Source organism: Hydra vulgaris, chromosome 12 (assembly GCF_038396675.1).
Source record: "Hydra vulgaris chromosome 12, alternate assembly HydraT2T_AEP".
NCBI lineage: Eukaryota > Metazoa > Cnidaria > Hydrozoa > Anthoathecata > Hydridae > Hydra > Hydra vulgaris.
This window is the reverse complement of record NC_088931.1, coordinates 73,705,548-73,730,407: the sequence shown is the minus strand read 5'-3', so window position 1 is coordinate 73,730,407 and position 24,860 is coordinate 73,705,548. Positions and strand designations below refer to the sequence as shown.

General features: G+C 27.7%; 1 protein-coding gene across 1 annotated transcript; it reads right to left on the bottom strand.

Moving 5' to 3' along the window:
- Positions 1-274: 274 nt before the first annotated feature.
- LOC136088331 (uncharacterized) lies at positions 275-2,206 on the bottom strand. The gene has a single exon (XM_065812028.1). The coding sequence runs from the start codon at positions 2,204-2,206 to the stop codon at positions 275-277; it is 1,932 nt and encodes a 643-aa protein (XP_065668100.1).
- Between the last annotated feature and the right edge of the window lie 22,654 nt (positions 2,207-24,860).

The following is a 24,860-nucleotide window of genomic DNA, read 5'->3' as shown; positions in this document are numbered from 1 at the left end:
ATCGGATAATGATACTTTGCAAAAAATTGCGATAATTGTAGCCTGGAAACATAAAAGCCCTCAAGTTTCTGGGGTCCCCCCCTGTCCCAAACATGAGAGCAACAACTTTAAAAAATCATTTTTTAAACATGTTGCAACCTTGTTTGATTGTTTTTAAAACAAAACAGTTCAAGTTCTAAATTTAAGAGTTTTTATTTAAGAACAATAAAATAAATTCAAAAATAATTATTACAACAAGATATTTCCGTATTACATTGATTAAATTGCACCAATTTTAAACCAAATTAAAAAATTCCAAATTTTCGTACAAAAACATCAACATTTGAAAACATTTAGCCATCATCCTGTTTCGCTTAGCATACAAATTGTTTAATGCATCAGAAAAAAGGCGCTCACTTGGTGCACTGGTAGCAGGTGTACATAAAATCATCGTTGAAATGCAATACAATATTGGAAAAACATATTGATTTTGATGCCAAAACTCTAAAACATTTTGTTCGTGCACTGACAATCTTATATATTCACTGATTTCTTTTTTTAAATCTAAGGTTACATTTTTGTCACTATCACTTCCGGAATCATCTTCTTCATCCTCAAATGACAACTTAAATTTTTTTGATTCCTTTATCACCTTTTTAATTAGAATTATTTCACCAACTCTTTTTGAGAGATAAAAATCTGACAAAAATTCTTTCACAATTTTTAAATATTTCTTTTTTTCGTACTTTTCAAAGAATTGAAAACTTTTATAATTTGGATCCAAAAAAGTGGCACACAATAAAAAGGAATTATTCTCTAATTCATATGAATCTTTGTAAGTTTGTAAAGATTCTAACAAATGTGATTTCAATATTACAATTAAAGGAGTAGTCTCACTTTTATTCTTACTCAGCTGCTTCTCAAGGTACTTTATACTTGGAATAATTAAAGAACACGTTGCATACCTATCGCCAGATAGTAAAACACTTACTTGATTAAAGCTTAATAAAGCATTTACCGTTTCTTTTAAGTTAACCATTTCATCTTCATCGAGTAAATATTTTCTCATATCTTTGTATTGTTGTTTCGAATTAAAGATATCTTTTACGTAGGAGTGAAGCTTAAGTATTCGCTCTGCCATGAGAAACGTAGAGTGCCAACGAGTTTTCACATCTTGAATCAAATGAAGTATGTGATTTTTTTCGACACCTTGTCGTGTTTGACTTTCCTCTAATAAATCATTAAGTTGAGAAGAATGATTGAAAGATGTAACAATTTTCCTGCACTTAGTTAATGTTCTTGCAATGAAGAAGAATTTAGACGAAGTATCTTTTTCACCTTCTTCAACTAAATCTATGACATTTTTAACAACTAATTGCAAAACATGTCCCATGCATCTTATTGGTTGAATGTTTAAACAAACTTTTAAAGAATTTAGACAGTTGCGTACGTTACTGGCGTTGTCTGATACTATAATCATTATTTTATCATATACTATAAACTTTTCTTCGATTTTTAGCAAAGCCTCTTTTAAATTATCTGCATCATGGCGGCCATTAAGGTATGCAAAGCCCAAACAGAAACTGATGAAATTTGTTTTGTTAGAAATAAAATGTGCAGTTGCAGATATATAACTATAGTTTTGACAGGACGTCCATCCGTCAGTAGTAATAGATAAAACTTTAATTGATAATAATTTTGATTTCAAAAGTTCAACTTTTTCTCGATATAAATCAGTTAAAAGAGATCTTAACTTTTTTCGGCAAGGCACTTTATACTTTGGATTTAAACACAAAACAAATTCTTTAAATGCACTACTTTCTACCAACATAAATGGAAGACAACAGGCAATAATGAAAATTAAAAGAGCTCTATCAATCTTATCGCTAACTTCTTTTGACAAGCCACTCATAGTTCGTTTTTTTTTCGGCGTTATTATTTTGTGATCATGTTCAAGATGGTAATCTAATATACTCTTTGATGTTTTACAAGAGTACTTTTTAGGTCTGTTACTATTACATTGATTGCATATCCATTTTGATGTTTCCTCCTCGATTGAGTAATATTCGTATGTAGTTTTAGCTGCTTCTTCAATGGACTGAGCATCAACTTCAATTTCTGTTTGACCGGATGAAAAACTTGAACTTCTTTCGCTATCGTTATGATCTGCAGGGTTTTGTTCATCTATAGTCTTTCTTTTATCCAATCTTTTCTTCGTCAGATTCATCAAATCAGATATTGGAGCAGCATATTCAATTTTGTTTTGTTGAGAAATTATATGAACATAATATGAATTAAGACAAATAAATCAACTTAAAGACATTCATTAAAATTTATTGTTTTTAAGAAATTTAAAATACGTAATATAATTTGTGACAATTAGGTAATAAAAATGTTTTGTTTGTACCTAGTATTGCCCCACATTTTCTTTCATTGAATTAAATAAAAATTGGTTTGTTAGTAGAACAACTCCGCCAAAAACAGCTGATACTTTATACCGAATACATAATTAGTTATTAGCATTTTAATAATAATTAAAAAAAAAATAAAAATTGAGAGTTGAACAAGATATATATTCAATTACACAATATAGAAATAATAAAAAAACATTAATTGCGTAACAAATTGTTACGCAATTAATGTTTTTTATTATTTCTATATTGTGTAATTGTTACTAACAACTACAATCATATTGTCGTCACTGTAAAAACTGCGTTTTATGAGTGTAGAACAAAATAAATTAGGTATTATTACCTCAAAAAATGATTGCTGGTATTATATAAAAGAAATCCGAAAAAGCTTCTGCATACAACACATTTCAAAAATATGGCACCATTTTTTTTTCTAATAGTTTATGGTTCATTTTAATTACAAATTGAGATTTCAATCTCAATTTCTAATTGAGATTTCAATCTCAATTTCTAATTAAAGCGATTTAAATCCAGATTTAAACCGCTTTTCATTGAAAGTTACTTAGTAATAAGGGGGGAGTAATTGGATACAGTTTTTTTACTATTACAAAACTCCAAGTGTATATCTCGCAAACTTAAGAAAAAAAAATTTTCTCCAAAAACTTGAAAAACTCTGAAAATCAACTTTGAATAAGATGCCATGGAGATCTAAATTGTAACTTACAGCAGTTTGTTATTAAAAAAATGGCGCTCAAACCACTTCACAACTAACACATAACAAGATTTAAAAAAAGTATTTTTTGGGTAAAAGTAACAATATATTTTTCTCAAATTAAAAACTTAGTCGACTAAATTTAGTCAAACTAAAAAGTTAGTCGACTAATTTTAGTTACGCTAAAAAGTTAGTCGACTAAATTTAGTTAGACTAAAAAGTTAGTCGACTAAATTTAGTTAGACTAAAAAATTAGTCGACTAAACTTAGTTAGACTAAAAAGTTAGTCGACTAATTTATTTACGCTAAAATGTTGGTCGACTAATTTTAGTTACGCTAAAAAGTTAGTCGACTAATTTTAGTTACGCTAAAAAGTTAGTCGACTGAATTTAGTTAGACTAAAAAGTTAGTCGACTAAATTTAGTTAGACTAAAAATTTAGTCGACTAAATTTTGTTAGACTAAAAAGTTAGTCGACTAAATTTAGTTACGCTAAAAAGTTAGTCGACTAATTTTAGTTACGCTAAAAAGTTAGTCGACTGAATTTAGTTAGACTAAAAAGTTAGTCGACTAAATTTAGTTAGACTAAAAATTTAGTCGACTAAATTTTGTTAGACTAAAAAGTTAGTCGACTAAATTTAGTTACGCTAAAAAGTTAGTCGACTAAATTTAGTTAGACTAAAAAGTTAGTCGACTAAATTCAGTTAGACTAAAAAGTTAGTCGACTAATTTTAGTTAGACTAAAAAGTTAGTCGACTAAATTTAGTTAGACTAAAACTAACCTTAACTCCCACCCCTAGATTTTAATCATTACTTTGCGGATATATTTTAAACAAGAATAAAAATAAAGTGGTGACTAACAACGGTGTTCCTTATTGTCATCCAAAAAGCTTCGATACTGTTTCTCTCAACCATGAATGTCTTCATGAAATCAGACACTAGTTACAATTTATCGAGTGTTGTTGCTTTGCATTCTTTTGAAACTTGTATAATCTGTATTTCAACAAATATGTCTTTCAACTTTGCTTTTGTGACTTATGGAAGTTTTCATCAGTATACCAGTATTCTGTCAGTGTCTTTACAATCTGTTTCAGTTATCCTTTTTATAAAAGATGACAATCAAATATTCTGTAGTTCCAACAGTAGGTTTATTCTGGACGCTAGACATTTCTGCAAGGTATGATATTTATAGTGAGCAATTTAGTTCATTATAACTTTGATTAGTTACCTGACTATCCTGTAGGCTTTTTGTTAATTGTCTAACTATCCTATAGGCTATTTATTAGTAGCGTGACTCTTCCATAGTATTTAATGAAACCTAAGTTCTGATTCCTTTTAACATTCCAATGACTTAAATTTCAACATGAGTATCGTTTATATTAGCATCATATAGTATTTTTTAATAGTTCATAGCTTAAAGTACAATGGCAAAAGAATAGACTTAGATTTAGTATTGAAAAGTGCCACTAAAGATCATTTTATCCATAAATTATACTCCAAAGTTTTTCTCCATCAATAGTGAAAAACTTTCCAACGCATTTTGCTTTGCATATTTTAATCTGATGTTTCAACCCTATCCACAAGTGCAACTGAAATTCATTGTAAAATACAGTATCATTGCAGAATCCTAATTGGGATACACAAGTTTTTTTCCCAAAAATCTTTTTTTTCCTTCTATTTTAATACCGCAAATTTTTATAAACCAAAAATTTTAACTTTTTAAAAAAATTTTTTAAGGTGATGATATATAGCTTCAGCAATTATTAATGAATCCAAAGATTAAAAATATCTAGCAAACTATAGATCTAAGAAAAATGTTTTAGAAAGTGTTGTACTTAAAAATCTATTAAACATACTTTACCTAAGAGTTTGTGAATAAGGATTTTCAGGGTCGACAACACGGGTTTCGAAGTAGGGGGGCACAATCATCAATTAGTAAAAAAAGTCTTCCATATCTAGATTTTTCTTTAAAAAAAAAAAAAGGTCCTTTAGAAAAAAATTGGCACGTAGCACCCTAGCCTCTTTTGCCCCCGGGTCCTTGGCCCTGATTTTCTGTTTTCCTCAAATGATTATCTTTTTAATGGATGTTCTAAACTTGATGTTTTAAAGCTTTCACCAATAATTCCACCTGGAGGGAAGTATTCTGTAATCCATAATATTTTTTGTATTCAATAATCCAAAATGGTTTGGTCTTATTTAATAAATTATTGGGGATTATTGGGGCTTCACCGTGCTCACAATCCATTTTGGCTTAATGTTCCCCGACAAGCAAGGTGTATGTGGCGGTAGTAGTTATAAGTGATAAAAAAATAGTGTAAATTATAAACGAATTGGTGATCAATTTATATACGTATCGATGCTCAATGTGGCATTATGTGGACCACATAATGCGGTTCACATAACTAGGTCAACTTATAAGGTACAAATTTAAATTAAATACAACTTTATTAGATTTTTGTTAGTCTATTTAAACGGATATAGTGATAAATATTTTTGAGAATTGTTATCCAACATAAATTTTTGTTAAAATTTTTGAATATCACAATTTTATTTAATTATTCTTATTATTATTTGCCGTATATTAAAATTTAAAATGAAATAAATCGTGTTAATAAAAAGAGAGCTGGAGCAAGCAGAAGACATAAACTGTTTTATCATCGAGCCCCATTTACAAAAACATAAAAGTATTAAAGTTTTTTAACATAAAAAAACAAAAAAAAAATAAAACTGCAACAAAAGAGTAGTGTCAATAACTATTTTTTTAGATAATTTATATTATTTATGTACTTATTTTAAAAGAGATATTTTAAATCAAAGCCATTTTGTAATAAGAGACTCTTAGATTCTTTCCTAAGTTGTTCCAAAGAGATGTTTTGAATATTCTTTTTTTTTTGTAATAAATTTTGAAAAGTGTTTCCATAGAAACGGTCCACGGTATGGGATTTGGTAAGAACTTAGTTTTAAATTAGTTTTGGTACAATAAACTTTATTGTACCAAAACTAATTTAAATTAATTGAAAATTTAATACTTGTGATACTTGTGCGAGATTTCACTAAAGTAAGACTGATATACAATAGGAAAAAAAGCCCATGTTTTATTTTAAACATGAATTGTAGAACTTGGTGTATATTAAGTTTATACATACTTAGGGCACCAAGCTTCCTTAAAAGAGGTTCGCAATGAAAAGTTCTGTGAGCAACAAATACAACCCTGCATGCGTGTTTTTGCTTACTATAACTTTTTTTTAATTTACTATAATTAGTACTACCCCATTCAATATTATAGTAAGAGATAAAACTATGAATAAATGAAAAGTATATTTTTTTCAAGGAAGCAATGTTAAGATATGGTTTAGTTTTATATAATATGGAAATATTTATTGAGATTTTATTTTTTATGCATTTTATACGTGGTTTCCATGACAAATTTTCATCTAGTATTACTCCTAAAAAATTAACGATTGGTTCCCTTTTAATAAATGTTTTATTGATTAAAAGATTAGGTAATTTTAGAGGAACATCATCACCTTTACTAGGTTTGGAGAACAAAATAAATTTAGTTCTACATTTAACGAAAGCCTATTACTTGTAAACCACTATTTTTAATAGTTCTTCATTAAATATATTAAAGAGAACTTTTATGTTTTTGTTGGAATAAAAAAAATTGGAGTCGTCTGCAAACAATATAACATTCAAAATATTTGATGCTAAGTACAAATCATTTATATACAATAAAACTAATAATGGTCCTAAGATTGAACCTTGGGGCAAACCACATGTAATGTGTTTTTCTTTTTCAATTTTTTTACAAATAATACATTGTGACCTGTTCGCCAGGTAATCTTCAAACCAAAGTAAGTTTTTATTTCTTACTCCATAGAGTTCCAATTTTTTTATAAATATCTTATGGTTAACAGTGTCAAAGGCTTTTGACAGATCAATAAAAACTCCTAAGGTAAAATAGTCATTATTGAATGCATCTGATACATGATTAATCAGTTCGATTACCGCATGGTTAGTTGAATTATCTTTTTTAAACCCGAATTGTTTACTGTACAGCAAACTGCTTAACATCAAATAGTTATAAAGTGCATATAATTCGTTCCAATAGTTTTGAGAAGCAAATTATAGCGGAAATAGGTCTGTAGTTTGAAATATTAGTTTCGTCAACAGATTTAAAAATTGGAGTGATTACGACAACTTTAAGTTTGGCACAACACCTAGTTTTAATGTAAGGTCAAAAATATGAAATAAGGACGGTTCAATGATATCGAAAACTGACTTAACAATATTACACTAATTTTGTCAATGCCCGCACTTTTATTACTTTTAAGACTATTAAAAAGCATTCCTTATCTCGCTTAGATTTAAATTAGATTCTTCCATAATAGTATTACACGGTTTAATATAAGATTCAAACTCTATGGTACTTGGCGGAATTTTACTCGCCAAGTTCGGCCCTATTTTAAGAAAAAATGAGTTTAGTTTTTCAGCTATTTTTTTTTTTTTTATCATAAATCATTTCCCCGTCAATTAAAAGCTATTGGGGGAGATTATTTTTTACACATTTATTTTTAAATTCTTTGTTTAATTATATTCCACGTTTTTTTAGTGTCTCCGTTGGTTTTTTCCAGCAACTTTGCATAATAAATTTTTTTAAAGTATTTTTTTGTTTTTTCAAATAAGTTTTTATAGTTTTTGTAGTTTATTTCATTTTTATATGTTTTATGCCTTAAATATTTGACATAAAGTTTTTTGTTTTTTTTTTAGACGATTTTATTTGTCCCTTGGTCATCCAAGAGACTTGATTTTATAATTATTTATATCATAAAAGAGACTTGGATTTTATAATTATTTTTTTAACAGGAAATGCAATGTCATACTGTTTACAGAATTGCGCTCAAAATAGTTCATATGCATAATTGACTTTATGGGATTGTAAAATAAGATTGAAATCGAAAATTTTCTGATAAAAGAGTTCGAAAATACAACATATTGAAAATACAACCTAGGAGTTTTCATTGATCTGTCGCGTTAAAGTTGTAGAGCTTGAGGGGGGATTATTTGGGTAATGTTATCAGTAATTAAGAATATTGGAAAGTGATCTGTTAAATCAGTTTTGATTATGCCCGTTCTTAAACGACAATTTTGAAAATTGTTAGTAACTATATTATCAAGTAATGACGATGTAGTCTTAGTTATTCTCGTTGACTTATTTATTGTTGGTATTAGGTTATATTGGGTTAGAGTATCTAAAAAGTATTGAAAATTTTTATTTGAAGCATAATTAAGCAAATTTAAGTTAAAATCACCAGCTAAGTAAACATGTTTCCGTGTTAAACTAGTTTTGTTTAAAAAACTGCTTAAATAAGTTTTAAATTTTCTTAAACTACCAGATGGTTGTCTATAAATAGAATTAATTACAATATTTTTGGTGGTTTTGTTTATAATTTCTATGCGCAACGACTCATAATCTGTTTCATTACAGGGTTTATGCGAAATATAAAACAGTTTTTAAGAAAATATAAAACATTTTTTTAGAAAATATAAAACATTTTTTAAGAAAATAAAACAATTTTTAAGAAAATAAAACAATTTTTAAGAAAATAAAACAATTTTTAAGAAAATATAAAACAGTTTTTAAGAAAATATAAAACATTTTTTTAGAAAATATAAAACATTTTAGTTATATAAGAGTGCATTTATGATGTATAAAGTTATTCATTAATTTCTAAAGAATAAAGTGTATTCTTTTAATATAACTATAACTCATAATATTTAAAGATATAATATAAATAACAAAAGTATCCACTTTAGTAAAATTCTTGCCTTGCTATGCCTTTCAAAACTCATCTTCTCATATTACAATATCAACCACAAAAATCAATGCCAATTGAACCCATCATTTCGAAAAGGGCACAAGTCCATTTACTGAAACTTTTCAAAATCAACAAAAATACGATTTTTATTAAAATAATGTCTAGGTTGCTAAAGAGATTAAACATAGAAGTAGATAAATAAAGAACGTATATAACTTATGTATTTTTTATTTTTTATAAAAAAAACATAAATCATACAGAAATTTTTAATTCAAACTTATAACCTAACTGCTAAAAGTTTTGGACTTATGTCCTTTTCGAAATGACAGGTTCAATTGTCGGTATGAGCGAATTTAAAATAGCCTTAACTTCATTGCTTTTGGAAACGGCCTTATAGAAGTATAATATAATATTATAGAAGTATAATATAATAGCTTTAAGACAACTAAAGTATTCCTCGATCGGGTTCAATTGCGGTGAATAAGGTGGCAAAACGTAAACTGAAACATTGGATTGGCCGAGCAAATCGATTATATCTCTTCGACGATGAAATGCACAATTATCCAATACTAGTACAGCAAATCGATTACATCTCTTCGACGATAAAATGCACAATTATCCAATACTAGTACAGGATGAGGATTCGTTCACCATATTAAATCTTTTAAGTTTGGAATAAAAGTTTTATAATTTACAAATATAAAACTTTTATTTCATACTTAAAAGTCTGATTTCAAACTTTAAGGTATGATAAAAAGTTTGATAATAGACTCAAAAAATTATACTTACAACTAACAACTAATTTACTAGCGCCGTCCATTTTTTTATTTCTTATAGTTCTCTTCTCTGTCATGAATAAATCTCATAAAAATTCGAAAGTGTTATGGAGTAGTTACGTAATTAACTGTTTTATATTTTCTTAAAAAATGTTTTATATTTCGCATAAACCCTGTAACATTAAGATCATTACGTAAAATAAAGTTAATTGATTTGTGGACAAAAATACTAACACCACCCCACCAGCGTAGTTAAAACGCGGTTGGTGAACTAATGCAAAATTATTTAATTCAAAATTTGAATTTTTTCCGTGGTTTGAAGCCAAGTTTCCATGATACAAATTATTTGAAATTCGTGGTTTAGTTGATGTAATAAGATTTTAAGATTTTCAAAATTTTTGTTAATGCTTCAAATGTTTACATTTAATATAGAAAAGTTATTTTTGTTCTGACAGAGATATCGAGTAGATTCAGAACTTGAATAATACTCGCTTTCTAAATTTTTTCCTTTAAAATAGTTATCACCACTAGCATTCTCATCATTAAAATTAAATGAAAATTTGACCTCCATTTTTATAAGTAAAATTTAAAATAATTAATTAAACAAAGTATTATATCAAAAGTAAAATAAAATTGGAGTATATACAAATATGTTACGAAAATAATATTTTACTTTTGTTCGCAGCCCAATCCCGAATGATCAACTTATCGTAAGAGATAAATGCATACTTTCCAGCCGCTCGTTCAACTATCATCTGATCCCGTAGAGCTTTCCTAATTGTGACAAAAATATTTTTGCCGTTTAATTGAGATGTTTTTTTAGAATTTCAACTTTATCTTTATAATCTAACAGTTTTAATACAATTGTTCTTGGCTTTTTAAAATCTCTCTGACCAGTTTTATGAGCTCTTTCAATCATAATATTTGTTAACCCCAAATGCTCTTCAAAAACTTTACTGACTTTTAATTCGCTGTCAACCCACGCTTCACTTTCGTTTTCTTTTACCCCGTCAACCCTTAAACTGTTTCTGCGAGATCTATCCTCCATCTCTCTTAGTTTACTTTTCATTTTAAGATCGGAATTATGATTTTGCTTTTCGATGTGAGATGTTCTTTTTTTTCCCTGAGAAGTAATAGCTGTCTTAATTTTTTCTTCAAAAAGGTGTTCGTAAAAATTTAAGCTTCTTTTGATTTCTTCTACATCTTTTTCTATTAAATTTATTTGTTTTGCATGATGACTAACTTTTAGATCTACTTTATCTAATCTATCGTATATAATTTTCGTGTTTGCGCTGAATATGTTTAACACGTTTTTTTCGCGTTGCTTCATCATTTCGTCTATTTCGTTCTTGAATTCTTTAAACATTTTTGTATTGTTTTTTTTACTTGATCCATTGTAATAGCCATAATTAACCAATATATAACCAATAAATAACCAACCTATTGTGCTTGCCTTATAAAAAGTTCTTAAAATTATATCTTAAATATCTTAAAAATATCAAAATATTGTAATATATATATATATATATATATATATATATATATATATATATATATATATATATATATATATATATATATATATATATATATATATATATATATATATATATATTCTAATTTGAAAATTAACAAATTCCGTCTTTATATTTCTCTATTGTTCTCCTTGTGAATAAATGTTCTCTTGTGAATGAAGAAAGTAACATAAAAAAGTGCGAGAAAAAGATTCTGATATGGCCAACATGGTGAGCAAACTACCATTGCGATCGGTTTTTTTTCCATTTTATTTATACTTGGATTTCATATGAAATTTATTTTTGAAATAACTGTTTGAAGGCATTGTAAAAATGCTTAATAAAGACGTTAAAGAGGCTATCATTACAATGATAATTGTAATCTGGTGAATTATCTCACTGTAAAATATTTTGCATAATTTTACAGATTACATAATCATCAGATTATGGTGGTGTATAGAACAAATACAGAACAAATAAGCTGGACATTTTATGAAAAGTTTTTTTTTATTTATATATCTATTTGTGAATAAAATTATAAAAAAATGCAAAAAGTATAATGTTATGCGTTTCAAGTTTTTTAACCGATATGTGATTATGTATCTGCATTTGTGAATATTCGTTTATAAACAAGTTACATTAAACTTTAGACTTGTAAATATATTTTATTCCCATACGTAGTCCATGTGAAAATTTTCTGTAAGTATATAACGTGATAATTGTTCTTTTTTAGTGTGGTTTTAAGCGTTATAAGCATTATTGAGTAAACTTTTTTAGGATCATTTTTTTGCAACGCGTTTTTATTTGTGTTTAATTTTTGCAACGCGTGTTTATTTGTGTTTACTACCAACTAATCTAACTTTAGTTAGATTAGTTGGTAGTTTTTAAAATTTTATAAAATTGGAAGTATAAATCGCATAATAAGTGACAAATTTATGAACTTTTTATTTTAATTTTTATTTCAAATTTTTCTGATTGCAAACTGAAAATTCATGGCATGTGTTTTTGAATAAACTATTCATTGCCTAAATAATTAAGGTAACATATGTTTATGTCACCTTAATTATTCAGGCAATCAATAATTATGGTAACATAAACATACTGACAAAGTATTATTGCTTCATAACAGATGAAGCAATAATACTTTTTCTTAAGATAAATAAAATTCATTTAATTATAATGTTATTAAAATTCTTTAAAGCTTAAAAATTCTTCTCTATAAAGACTTTTAGTCCAATTTGATGTTTCTCAAAACAGAAATTTAAATATCTTCACATATTGTTGTAATATATAAGTCTTTACAAAAAGAAAGTCTGTTTTTATGCTTTTATTGTAATTTCATACATCTCAAATAGCGGTTGAGTTAGCGATGCAATTTCTGTAGACTCATCAAGTAAGACAACAAACACAGGACTTTTTCTTATTCAAACTTTTTTTCATATGAACAATTCTGTCTTAAAATGTACAGATACATGTAGATATAAAACTATAAAACACAAAAAACCATCATCATCACCAACTTTTCTAAACCTATCATTTACTAGTATTCATGGTCTTCGAAGTAACTTTTCTTCTGTCTCTTTTTCTGAGTCTTATCTCTTGAAAAATTCACACACCCACTTGCTCTTTGTGAGACTAATTTGAGTTCAGCTGTCTCATCTTATGATTTTAGTGTTGATGGTTATCTTCCTTTGATTCGTAAAGACTCCAATAGCCACATGCTTGGTCTTGGCATTTACATTCGTAACAATTCACCCACTTGTCGGGAATCTAGGTTTGAATCCACAGACCATTCTTTTATGAGCTTTCGTTTAACAGCACCTCACTCAATTGTCTTTCTCTTTATTCTATATCTCTCTCTTTCATCTCAAGACTGCACTCAATTCGATATTATTTCTAGGGATTGCAATCCCGCGGGATCCCGCATTATTTTAGCGCATGCGAGATCCCGCAAAAACTGCTGCGGGATCCGCGGGATTTTGAAGTTATTGCTTTTAAACAAAAAAAGTCAATTCTTTTAAACAAAAATCACAAAAAAAGATATCAAATTAAAAGTGTTTAATTTATTTGCAAAAGAAATCCATTTAAAAATGCACAATGAAATGTATACTGAGAAACTTCTATACTATATGCAGAAACAACGATACTGAGTCAGGATTACTTGAAATGTTTTATTAACCGTCTGAGAAACGATGTGTTATTTATTAACCGTTTGAGAAACGATGTATTATTTATTAATCTTCTGAGAAATGATGTGTTATTTATTAAATAAGTAATAGCATTTTATCAGAAACTGTCTAAGTTTGTCAACATTTTTATTTTTACTTCTAATATATATATAATATATATATATATATATATATATATATATATATATATATATATATATATATATATATATATATATATATATATATATAAGTTTAATTTTGCTGTGAGCATATATTCAGCAAGAGTAAAAATCGTGTTGTTATTTTTATTATCTCGTCAAAAAATCAATTATATATATATATATATATATATATATATATATATATATATACATATATATATATATATATATATATATATATATATATATATATATATATATATATATATATATACATATATATGTATATATATATATATATATATATATATATATATATATATATATATATATATATATATATACATACATATATATATATATATATATATATATATATATATATATATATATATATATATATATATATATATACATATATATGTATATATATATATATATATATATATATATATATATATATATATATATATATATATATATATATATAATGTATATATAGAAACTTCTATACTATATGCAGAAATGACGATACTGAGTAAGGATATATATATATATATATATATATATATATATATATATACATATATATATATATATATATATATATATATATATATATATATATACATATATATATATATATATATATATATATATATATATACATATATATATATATATATATATATATATATATATATATATATATATATATATATATATATATATATATATATATATATATATATATATATATATATATATATATATATATATATATATATATATATATATATATATATATAGCTATTAAAATATTTTTCTTAGCTATAAATATAAAAAAGTTTAGTTAATGAGTTTTAACTTTTAAAGGAAGATCATATTTTATATGAAAAGTATCAGTGTTCGTTTGAAAATATTAATGTTACAAATTTTGTAAAAGAACTTTCTTTATTTAATTTGTGTGGTGGTGTTAGTTTTCCAGATGGAAAGGATGATTTATATATTCAACGTCATGTAATCCCATGTACATTTTCATTTACTGATTATCTAAATTCTCCTATGGAGAAAAGGTTTATCCAGCTTAGTTATTATAGATCTAACAGCTGTGAACTTTTAATTAAAAAACATAATGAAAGCTGTAATTGTTGAATAAAATACACGTCTAAATTATTAAAAGTTAAAAATAATAAAAATAAACAATTAAGTGTGCCAGCTAAGCTTAAAGCACCTATTTCTTGCACATCATCTCACAAACTAAAGTTATTAATTCAAAGCCAACGTCTTCATTGTAAACAATTGAAAGATGACATTGGACAAATGTACAAAGCTATTGATACAAACTCTCATCCTGTTGATTGCGAACTCAATAATGACTTACTCAAATTGTTCAATGGTTGTGATGAAAAAAATTCCTCCTTTCATGAAACTTTTTTGGGAAGAACAACAAAAATATATTAAAGCTTCTTCTTCCAGATCTATTAGATATCATCCAATGATTGTCAAATTTTGTTTACCCCTTGCATCAAAGTCCTCTACAGCTTATAATGATTTATGGTATGACAGTAATAGTAATTCTGGCTTTCTAATCTTACCTAGCTTAAGAACAAAACACAATTTTATCCCTTTTTTTGCATCTACAGATAGTATTCAAATCAGTACACAAAAAGACTTTACAAAATTAAGTCCTGCTGATTTAGAAACTTAGATCGTAAAAAATTGTTCTAAACAAATAACGGAAGACTTATGTTATCCATTAATTTTGAGACAAAAATTTGTAGAATTTCAATTTTCCCTTAATGATGCTGATGTGTTGTGGCATAAGCTAAGGAGCGTTTTTGAAAATTTTAAGGGTGACAGAGAATTATTACTCAACGTTTTTTGGTTTTCTGTCAGATAACCTCCTACCTAAACATTTCGAGGAGCGTACTTTTTCAAATACTCTATTGCAGGATGTGGTAAATGATGTTTTAAACTTCCTTACATACAAAAATAAACTTAAAGATGAGAAATTTGATAAATCTAGCATAATTATAAAGGATTTAGAAATGAAAAGTTTGCAATATTTAGCTGGTTTTATAATACACAAACTATTCAATAAATTCTCTTTTTATAGTAATCAATGCTGTACTTTACTTCAAGCTTGTAAAGTAGAATATGACACCACACAAACACTTATTATTGTTTGCAATTGAGGCGGTTTATAGAGAGTGAATTCTGAAATTATGGATATATTTATACAACGTGAATTATTATTTAGAGAAAAAACTTCAACATTTATCACAGTGTTTACTGCAAATGATTTTGTAAAAGAAATTCTTACAAATATAACAGTTATATCTAAATTTAAAAATATTAGCATGTCAACTGATACTCCTGTTGCAAATGAATTTAAAATAAATTTGCTTGAGCAGATTATCACTTTGTTTGTACTAGGGTTTGTAATCCTGTGCTATATTTAAAATCCCGGGATTTCGGGATTACATTTACCTATTCCCGGGATCCCGGGATTTTGAAATACCTGTTTTTGAAAGATTTTAACATATTGTTTTAGAAAAATTTTAAGGAAATTAATAAGACATTTAAAGTATGTTTAGAAAAAACTTACAAATTTCAAGGAAGTTCTTTGGTTTGTTAATATTATACATACTTAATTATTAAATTATAAAGACGTTGTTTTTGTAGATATAATATACGTATGCAATTATTTTTGATTATTCTTAAAACACGTTTTGAGGAAGCAGAGCACATCCAAAGTTTCATCCCCCAGACGACTTCTTATTTTTGTTGCAAAAAGTCCGGCCGCAGAAAAAGCACGTATTGATTCCACACTGGTCGGCTTAATAGTCATTAAAAAATCATACGCTTTTTGCAAAAATTCACCACGTGTTCCTCCATTTTCAAACAACACCATTTCCTTTTGAATTTTCATCGATAACGTCTCACATCGAGTTGGTATGCTGGGCAAATGTGCTTTTTTTATAGCTTTATTAAGTTCGTCTGTGATTCTTTTGCTGTTTTTAAGAGCAAAAGAAATAGATTCAGATGAAGAGTCAGAAGAATCAGAAACAATTTCAAGTAGTGCCTCATTTGAAACAGAAAGTTCAACTTCTGATTCAGACTCATTAGCTGTTAATGATATAGCTGGATTTGTAGCGTCTAGTCTTTCAAGTAACTCAACTATTAATTTGCGACATTTTATTGAAGTCGGAACTGTTACTAGCTCTATTTCAGATTCGGACTGAATGTTGGTTCTACCATTGTGCAGATACTGAAGGATCCCACTTGCATCGGTACGCCTTTGTTGCATTCGAAGAACGAGAGATGAATGCAACTTTTGACTTATAACGTTGTTAGCATCTTTAAGTTTTTTTAACATAAAAGTTATGGCAACATCGGCTGTAAACAAATTAGCATCCCGACGGCAAAGAACCTCAACTGTTGCTTTTACTGGAAGTAGCGCATTAATGATAGCAGTTACAGTTTTAAGCTCAATATTAGATAAAGCCAAAGATTCACCTTCCGGTAGACTTATGTCTATTAATGCCTTTTGTATACAATTTTTTAATAAATAGACGCGTTGAAGCATTGATAAAAGACTATTCCATCTTGTCTTGCAGCCTTTAATTAGAGCTATTTGTTTCCCAAATTCAGTAGCAACATACTTCTGCAAGATATCGTTTTTTTTTTGTGATCGTCTGAACATTACTATTACTTTTCGTACCTTTTTGATCACTGGACCACAATTTACCTCAGTAACATCAAATTCGTTTCCTCGATGTTAATTATGACTAGCATCAAGATCAACCAGTTTATCGTTGTCAGAAAAATCATCATCCTCGCAAGAGTTACTTTCTGAAAAATCGTCTTCTATATCTGATTGTTCGTCTTCGTCGAATTGCTGATCTATTTCTCTTTCTATATCCTGCTTTTGATATAGTACTTCAATAACGGCCAGTTGCACACAATGGGCAAAACATAACTGTTGATTTACAAGTAATATTCTCCAAACTTTTTTCCTCACACTTGCTCCGTCAGTCATACTACCAACAATATCTTTTCTCAAATCAAGTCCATGTTGTGCAAGCTTTTGTTCTAATAGCTCAATACACTTATCTGCAGACATTGATCCCGTTATACGAATTAAGCCTAAGCTCCAGAACTGAGAATTTTGTGCATGTAAATTAATATTCATGCAGCAACGGTTACGCAATAATGTCCATTCATCAAAAGATAAAGAAAATCTTTCTCCTACACCAAATTCAGGTTTTTTTTTGCTAGCTATTTCAGTAATAAAAAAACTCCTTATTTTTTTGCTGTAATCTACAACCATTTTACGCACAGTGTTGACTGTTGTGGGTAAACTTTTGAATCCTGTAGCTTTAAGACCTGCACGTATATCACTAGAACGGCATATCACGTTGAACGAAATCCCATCAATGGCTGTTAATCGTGCAAGTGTAGCAGGAAGTGATTTTTCTTCTCGCTCCAATATCGGAAAATAATTGGTTAACGTTTTGTTTTTTTTTATTGGTGGTTCATCTCGTGTGTTTACTGAAATAGTAGTTGGTGTGAGGTTAATTTTATGGACGGAAAGTAAGTGCGTACGGAGACCTTTCGTTGAACCACCTCCAATTTTTAAAATTTTTTTGCAGTCAGTAGACTTACACATTGCTGTTTGCCCTTTTTCTTCTCTTAAAAAATGTTTCTAAACAGCAGAATTACTTTTTTTGTCATATTCCATGTACGAAGCCATTATAATTTTAGAAAATTTACTGTTCAAAAAACCAGCAATTTTATTATTTATTAAAACTTGAATAAATGCGACTAAGCACCAAAAATTTTTAAGGATGTAATTGCAATCCAATTTCAATTGTTATAACAACTTTAATCCAATTATTCAAAAACATAACTGCAAGAACTTCGAAATTGTTAAGTTCGAATTTTAATGTAATCGAACGAAAAAAATAGTTTAATTTAAAAATTTTCAACTGAAAACGATTTCAAAAAAAATCCCGGGATTAATTGCTTAATCCCGGGATTTCGGGATTGTTAAAAACCGGGGAATCCCGGGATTTCGGGATCCCGGGATCCCGGTATTCCCAACCCTAGTTTGTACGAATTCAAACTTTTTCATTTACTAAAAATAAACGTGAAAGATACAAAGTTGCAAGAAAGGATTCTAAGAAAAAATCACTTCGAACTGAATTGAAGAAACTTAGCTGTAGCAATAAACTAGTTTTCAAAATAGCAATCTGTATCATGATCTGCAAAATAGGATAATGACGGGAAAAGCATAAGGATATAATAAATCTCTGTCTCTTTATATGTGTGTGTGTGTGTGTGTGTGTGTGTGTGTGTGTGTATGTGTGTGTGTGTGTGTGTGTGTGTGTGTGTGTGTGTGTGTGTGTATATATATGTTTGTATATATATATATATATATATTTGTATATACATATATATATATATATATATATATATACAAACAAACATACACACATACATACATACATACATACATACATACATACATACATACATACATACATACATACATACATACATACATACATACATACATACATACATACATACATACATACATACATCCATACATACATACATACATACATACATACATACATACATACATACATACATACATACATACATACATACATACATACATACATACATACATACATACATACATACATACATACATACATACATACATACATACATACATACATACATACATACATACATACATACATACATACATACATACATACATACATACATACATACATACATGCATACATACTAGGGTGTTTCATATTTTATCAATTTTTGAAATCGAACTTGCGAATCGATTTATAAATTGACTATTTGTATAAAAATAAGTTTGAGCAAAAAAAAATAAAAAAAATTTAATTTTTAGGGTCCCCGCCAGTTCGATTTTGGGCCAAAATTGTCGGGTGTTTTAAACGCCTTGCATGGACCTTAAAATTTATCTAAATTTATCTTTTTTTTTATTAAATGTTATATGTTGGATTAAATGTTTATCACATAAAAGGAGCATGTCGAAAAAATAAAGAAATTAGTCTACATAATATTTTGAAATTGGTGAAAAATCCAAATTTTCTTTCACAAAAACCTATTTTATTACTCGGTGGCGTATAAAAAACTTTTTTTATACCCTAATAAACTGTTTCCAAACCCGGAAAAAACTATAATTTGAATAGTTTTTTTATTAGTGTTAAATGAAGTCTAAAAAAAATAATAATTGGATCCATGGAGTAACATGCCCCGGACACTAACCTTAATGGCCCCTACTTAATAAACATTAGAGAGCAATAAATTGAAAATCCGGAAATTTGATCGAAAAATATTTTTAGAAAATGTATATACCAAGGTACTTAAATAATAATTTAAAATTTAACAACTACTTTCCGATGCGAAGACAAAGTATTTAAACTAAAATTGCGTTACTAATAATAAGTGCTTTAATATTTTTTTAAATAATATTTAAAATGGCTAAAATTACGAGACTAAAAGCTAGAGCTTATTTATTTGAAGAAGAAAGCCTGATAGAAAACTTAACTCAGATAACTTTTACAACAAATAAAGAATTAATTCTTAACTTTCAGTTTAAAAGATCTAGTAACAAGTTAACTCCATCCAAAAGGTTTATTGGTTGTACTGATGGGCCCGATAAATTCGCAAAGTGCTCCGGACTTGTCAATTGCCCTGACAACTGTATTCTTTTTGCAGTAAAAAAACCATGGTTAGACGGAGGTTATAAAGATGGATTATTAACGGATAAATCTATAAGGTAAGTTTTATAATTTCAATTTATAATAAAATAGTTATTATAAATTTGTATAATCATTCGAACTTAATAAGCTAGTAGATGATTAAGGTTTTTTTGTAGTACCACTGCAACTAATTTTTTTAGTTGTTATTACGTGTGGATTATAGCTTAATAATGCAAAATATAAGGTGCATCTTAAAGTTAATATTTCTATTTTATTTAACGTATTATCTTAATTTTTTCAGGAATAATATTACTCGTTTAATCGATAGTTGGGAGACATTAAAGAAAAGTAAGAATAAAGACTCTAAAGCAGCAGAGAAATCTAGGGAAGAATTCAAAAAGAAGGGGGAGCAGGTATTTTGGATTGGTAAAGATAATATTAAGGAAATCTTAAAAAAAACGAGCCTTGATAAACTTTCATACTATGTTGATATCCAATTTTTAAAAGACCAAAAATCCAGTCTTCTAATGACTTTGGGGAGCAAAGACATGAGATATAAAACGGTAAATAAAGATAAGAAGCCTTTAAAAAGTTGTAATATTAAACAGTTATCCCAAATAGACGAATCAACTACAGATCTAGAGCTTCTCTCAGATATCAGTGACGTGAGTACAGAATCAGATATTTCTTTTGATTTATCGCAACCCGGCCCAAGTAACGCAAAACAAGAGTTAAGGAAAGGTTTTGTTAAAGATATTGCCATGACATCAGTCTCAAAAAATATTTCATCAAGAGATCTAGTGCATGTATGTACGGATTTAATCGTAAGTTCAGGCGGAAATGTGGCTGATTTTTCAGTGTCTCATTCAACTATTTGGCGAGCTCAAAAAAAATCTATTCGGGAAAATGCTGAACAATATAAGAAAAATGTAAAAATTGCTACCGCTAAAGCTACTTTTCCCATAATAGCACATTTTGATGGAAAAATTATCGAAGACATCACAGAAGGTATAAAATCAAAAAGAGATCGATTTGCGGTCTCGGTAAATACTGATGGTAAAATGAAGCTCCTTGGCATTCCAGCAATTGATCGTGGTACTGGACAAGCTCAATATAATGCTTTAGTTAAAATACTGGATGATTATGGAATATGTGATGACGTGAAAGGTTTATGTTTTAATACAACAGCTACAAATACAGGAAGACTTTCTGGTACAAATGTCAGGTTTAGTCATAAACAAAACTCAACTCTACTAGAGCTGGCTTGCAGGAGGCATGTTTATGAGTTACATCTAAAACACTTCTGTGAAAGACAGTGCAGTGGAAAAACTAAATCTCCAGAAAACCTAATGTTTAAACGGTTCCAATTAAACTGGAATGACATTAAAAGTAGCATTGACTCTTCAAAGTTTGTAAAATATGACACTCAATCTATTGCTACCACTTTCTTAGAAATCCATAAACTCGATGCTGTAAAATATTGCGAGATTGCTCTAAAAAAAAACACTTTTCCCAGAGGAGACTACAAGGAGTTATTGAAACTAACCCTAATGTACTTATGCCCTGAAAGAGATTTTAAAATTCAAGCTCCAGGGTACGTGTCTCATGCACGTTTTATGTCCAAAGCTATTTATTATCTCAAGATTCGGATATTGAGTTTGCAACTGTCCTATGAATTGACAGACGATCAAAAGAAAGAAGTGCAGTCTACTGCTGAGTTTATCTCAATCTTTTATACCGTCTGGTTTTTAAAAACCTCTTTGCCTTACCAAGATATAAAAGCCTATTGGCAAATGACAAAATATAGAGGTTACGTAGAACAATATGTTCAGAATTCTGAAACAATTTAAAATGGAATTGATGCCACAATGGTTTCAACGGAATCACATTTATGGTACCTTGATGAAACTTTAATTCCGCTGGCTCTTCTAGACCAAGGTATTTCTGTTGCAGAGAGAGAAGAAGTTGCAAAAATGGTCTTTTCGAAACCAGTTCCTGAATTTTTTCGGCATTCCGAAAAATTAAATTTGTTAAAAACTCTTAACTTTAACCTAGAAAAACCACCAAGTATTGCCCAACTAGTGGGAGAAAACCCTTGGTTCATATTTAGTTTGTTAAACCTTACTAAGCTAAATGATAAACTTTGGTTAAACAGCCCGGCACCACTATGGGAGTATATTGAACAGTTTAAGATTTTTTCCCAGTTTGTTTCCAACCTTGCAGTGGTTAATGACGTTTCTGAAAGAAACGTTCACAATGAAGACGATCGTCAGGACTTACTGCTATTCACCAAAGGAGAGAAAACCTTAACAAGGCAAAGACTAAAGAAGATTTGCAATTAGCATATCAAGCAATTGCAAAATAGATAATATAGTTTTTAAATGATGACTTTTATTTAATGATGTAATATTGATTTGTAAATATGTATTTTTTATTTAATTATACTTAAACATATCGTTCTTTTTTATTTTTTATTTTTTACAAAACCAAAAAAAACTTTGCAACAATACCAAGAAAATCATTTAAAGTTGAAAAGCTACCATATACTTTCTAATCTTGAGGCAATAAAACTAATAACAACAATACCACTTTTAACAATGTTGCAGTAAGTTCATTAAGTCTTTTTTATTATAAAAATAACTAAAATAAACAATTGTTATTAGGCTATTAAGCTTAGCGTAAGGGTTAGGTTACCTCGAAGGATAAAAGAAATTTTTTTTTAGACCTGTATATACCTCATTTGACACTATTATTAAAAAAATCTAGGTTATTGATTTTTCCGCGTCTGGAAACAGTTTATTAGAAAATCAAAAATGTTTTTTATACGCGATTGAGTGATAAATTAGATTTTTAAGATGGAAAATTTGGATTTTTCACCAATTTTAAAAGATTCTGTAGACTAATTTCTTAATTTTTTCAACATGCTCCATTTATGTGATTAATATTCAATCCAACATATAACATTTAAAAGAATAAAAAAAAATTTCTATAAATTTTAAGGTCCCCGCCAGGCCTTTAAAACACCCATCATTTTTGGCCCAAAATCGAACTGGCGGGGACCCTAAATATTAAATTTTTTTTTTTTTTTTTGCTCAAACTTATTTTTATACAAATAGTCAATTTATAAATCGATTCGCGAGTTCGATTTCGAAAATTGATAAAATATGAAACACCCTAATACATACATACATATTTACATACATATAAACAACTATTTTAAATAGATATAAATCACTTTAAATAATGATTTAAAATTATTTAGGCTATTTAAAACATGTTTTTAAATGTTAAATAATCTCATTTTAACATATCGGAGAAGTATTTATATAAAAATTTATTAAAAAATATATCCACATTAAATCTTAAAACTAATCTTTAGTTCAGAATCATTAGGAAAATAACATTAAATAAAGTGTTGTTTATCTTTTTGTGCACCTTCAGAGGGTATTTGATACGAATTTCAACATAAAAAGGTAAAACAATGAAAACGGCCTTTGTTTCCAGACTATCTATTCTTGTGACTATGATTAAACACAATAAAAATACTACAAATAAAAAGCTAACATAATCTTCGCTATTGTAGTAAATTATTCCCACCTCCTGAATTATTCCATTTCCCCTATGAAAAACTTAAAACGAAGTTGCGCTTTTGGATTATAACTGTTAGACGTGTACCTAAAACGTCCGTTATATCGTCTTAGCATAAATAGCAATGTAATGATAATAATCATAAAAAACTGTTTAATGGTGTTACAAGAGAACAAAGTTGTTCTTACCTTAATGGTGATGAATTCAATTTTATTACCTGAACTGTTGGCTAGTGATTAATAAAGTAAATGTCAATTCATGAAAATTTACTAAATTAAAACCAACATTTCAACAGTAGTCAAATTAAACAAAAATAATGAAGTAGAGCAGAACCTTATGGTCGAACTAAAAAAATGAAAAAAAAGTTAATTTAATAAAAAAAAATTTTTTAATTTGCATAAAGTAAATAATCCTTTTAATGAAATATAAAAAAATCAATACTAGTTTTTGTAGATCATAAGAAATAGCAAAAATAAAATTTAAAATCATATACACATGATAAAAAATTGATATGCGTAAATAAAAAAAAAAAAAAATTGATATAACTTTAGAATATCTTTAAATCAGACTAAAATAATTATATGTTGGCATAATAACTAATTGAAGTAAGATTAAAATTTTTATTCTATGTTCCTAAAGTAAAAAAAAGTCCTACAACTTAAATATCAAAGCTCTAGAAATTCCCAATTACAGTAAAAAAATAATGATAATAATTTATATCATTCAATACAAAGTCTCATATTGCATGACTTACTAAGGGAGGGGGGGGGGCGTGATAATTCATACAGCATTTTTGTAAACTATTTTTACATAATTTTATAACTTAATGATATATAGTTGCATCTTCATTAAACAATTTTCTCGGGGGAGGTAACAATTTAGAATCTTATAAAAGTATTTGTAAAGTATTTTCAATTAAATATATGACTAAAACTTTATAGTTGTTAACTATTTATCACATCACTT

Excerpts from the sequence above, each read along its gene's own strand:
- LOC136088331 (XM_065812028.1), bottom strand. The coding sequence starts at position 2,206 with ATGAATCTGACGAAGAAAAGATTGGATAAAAGAAAGACTATAGATGAA.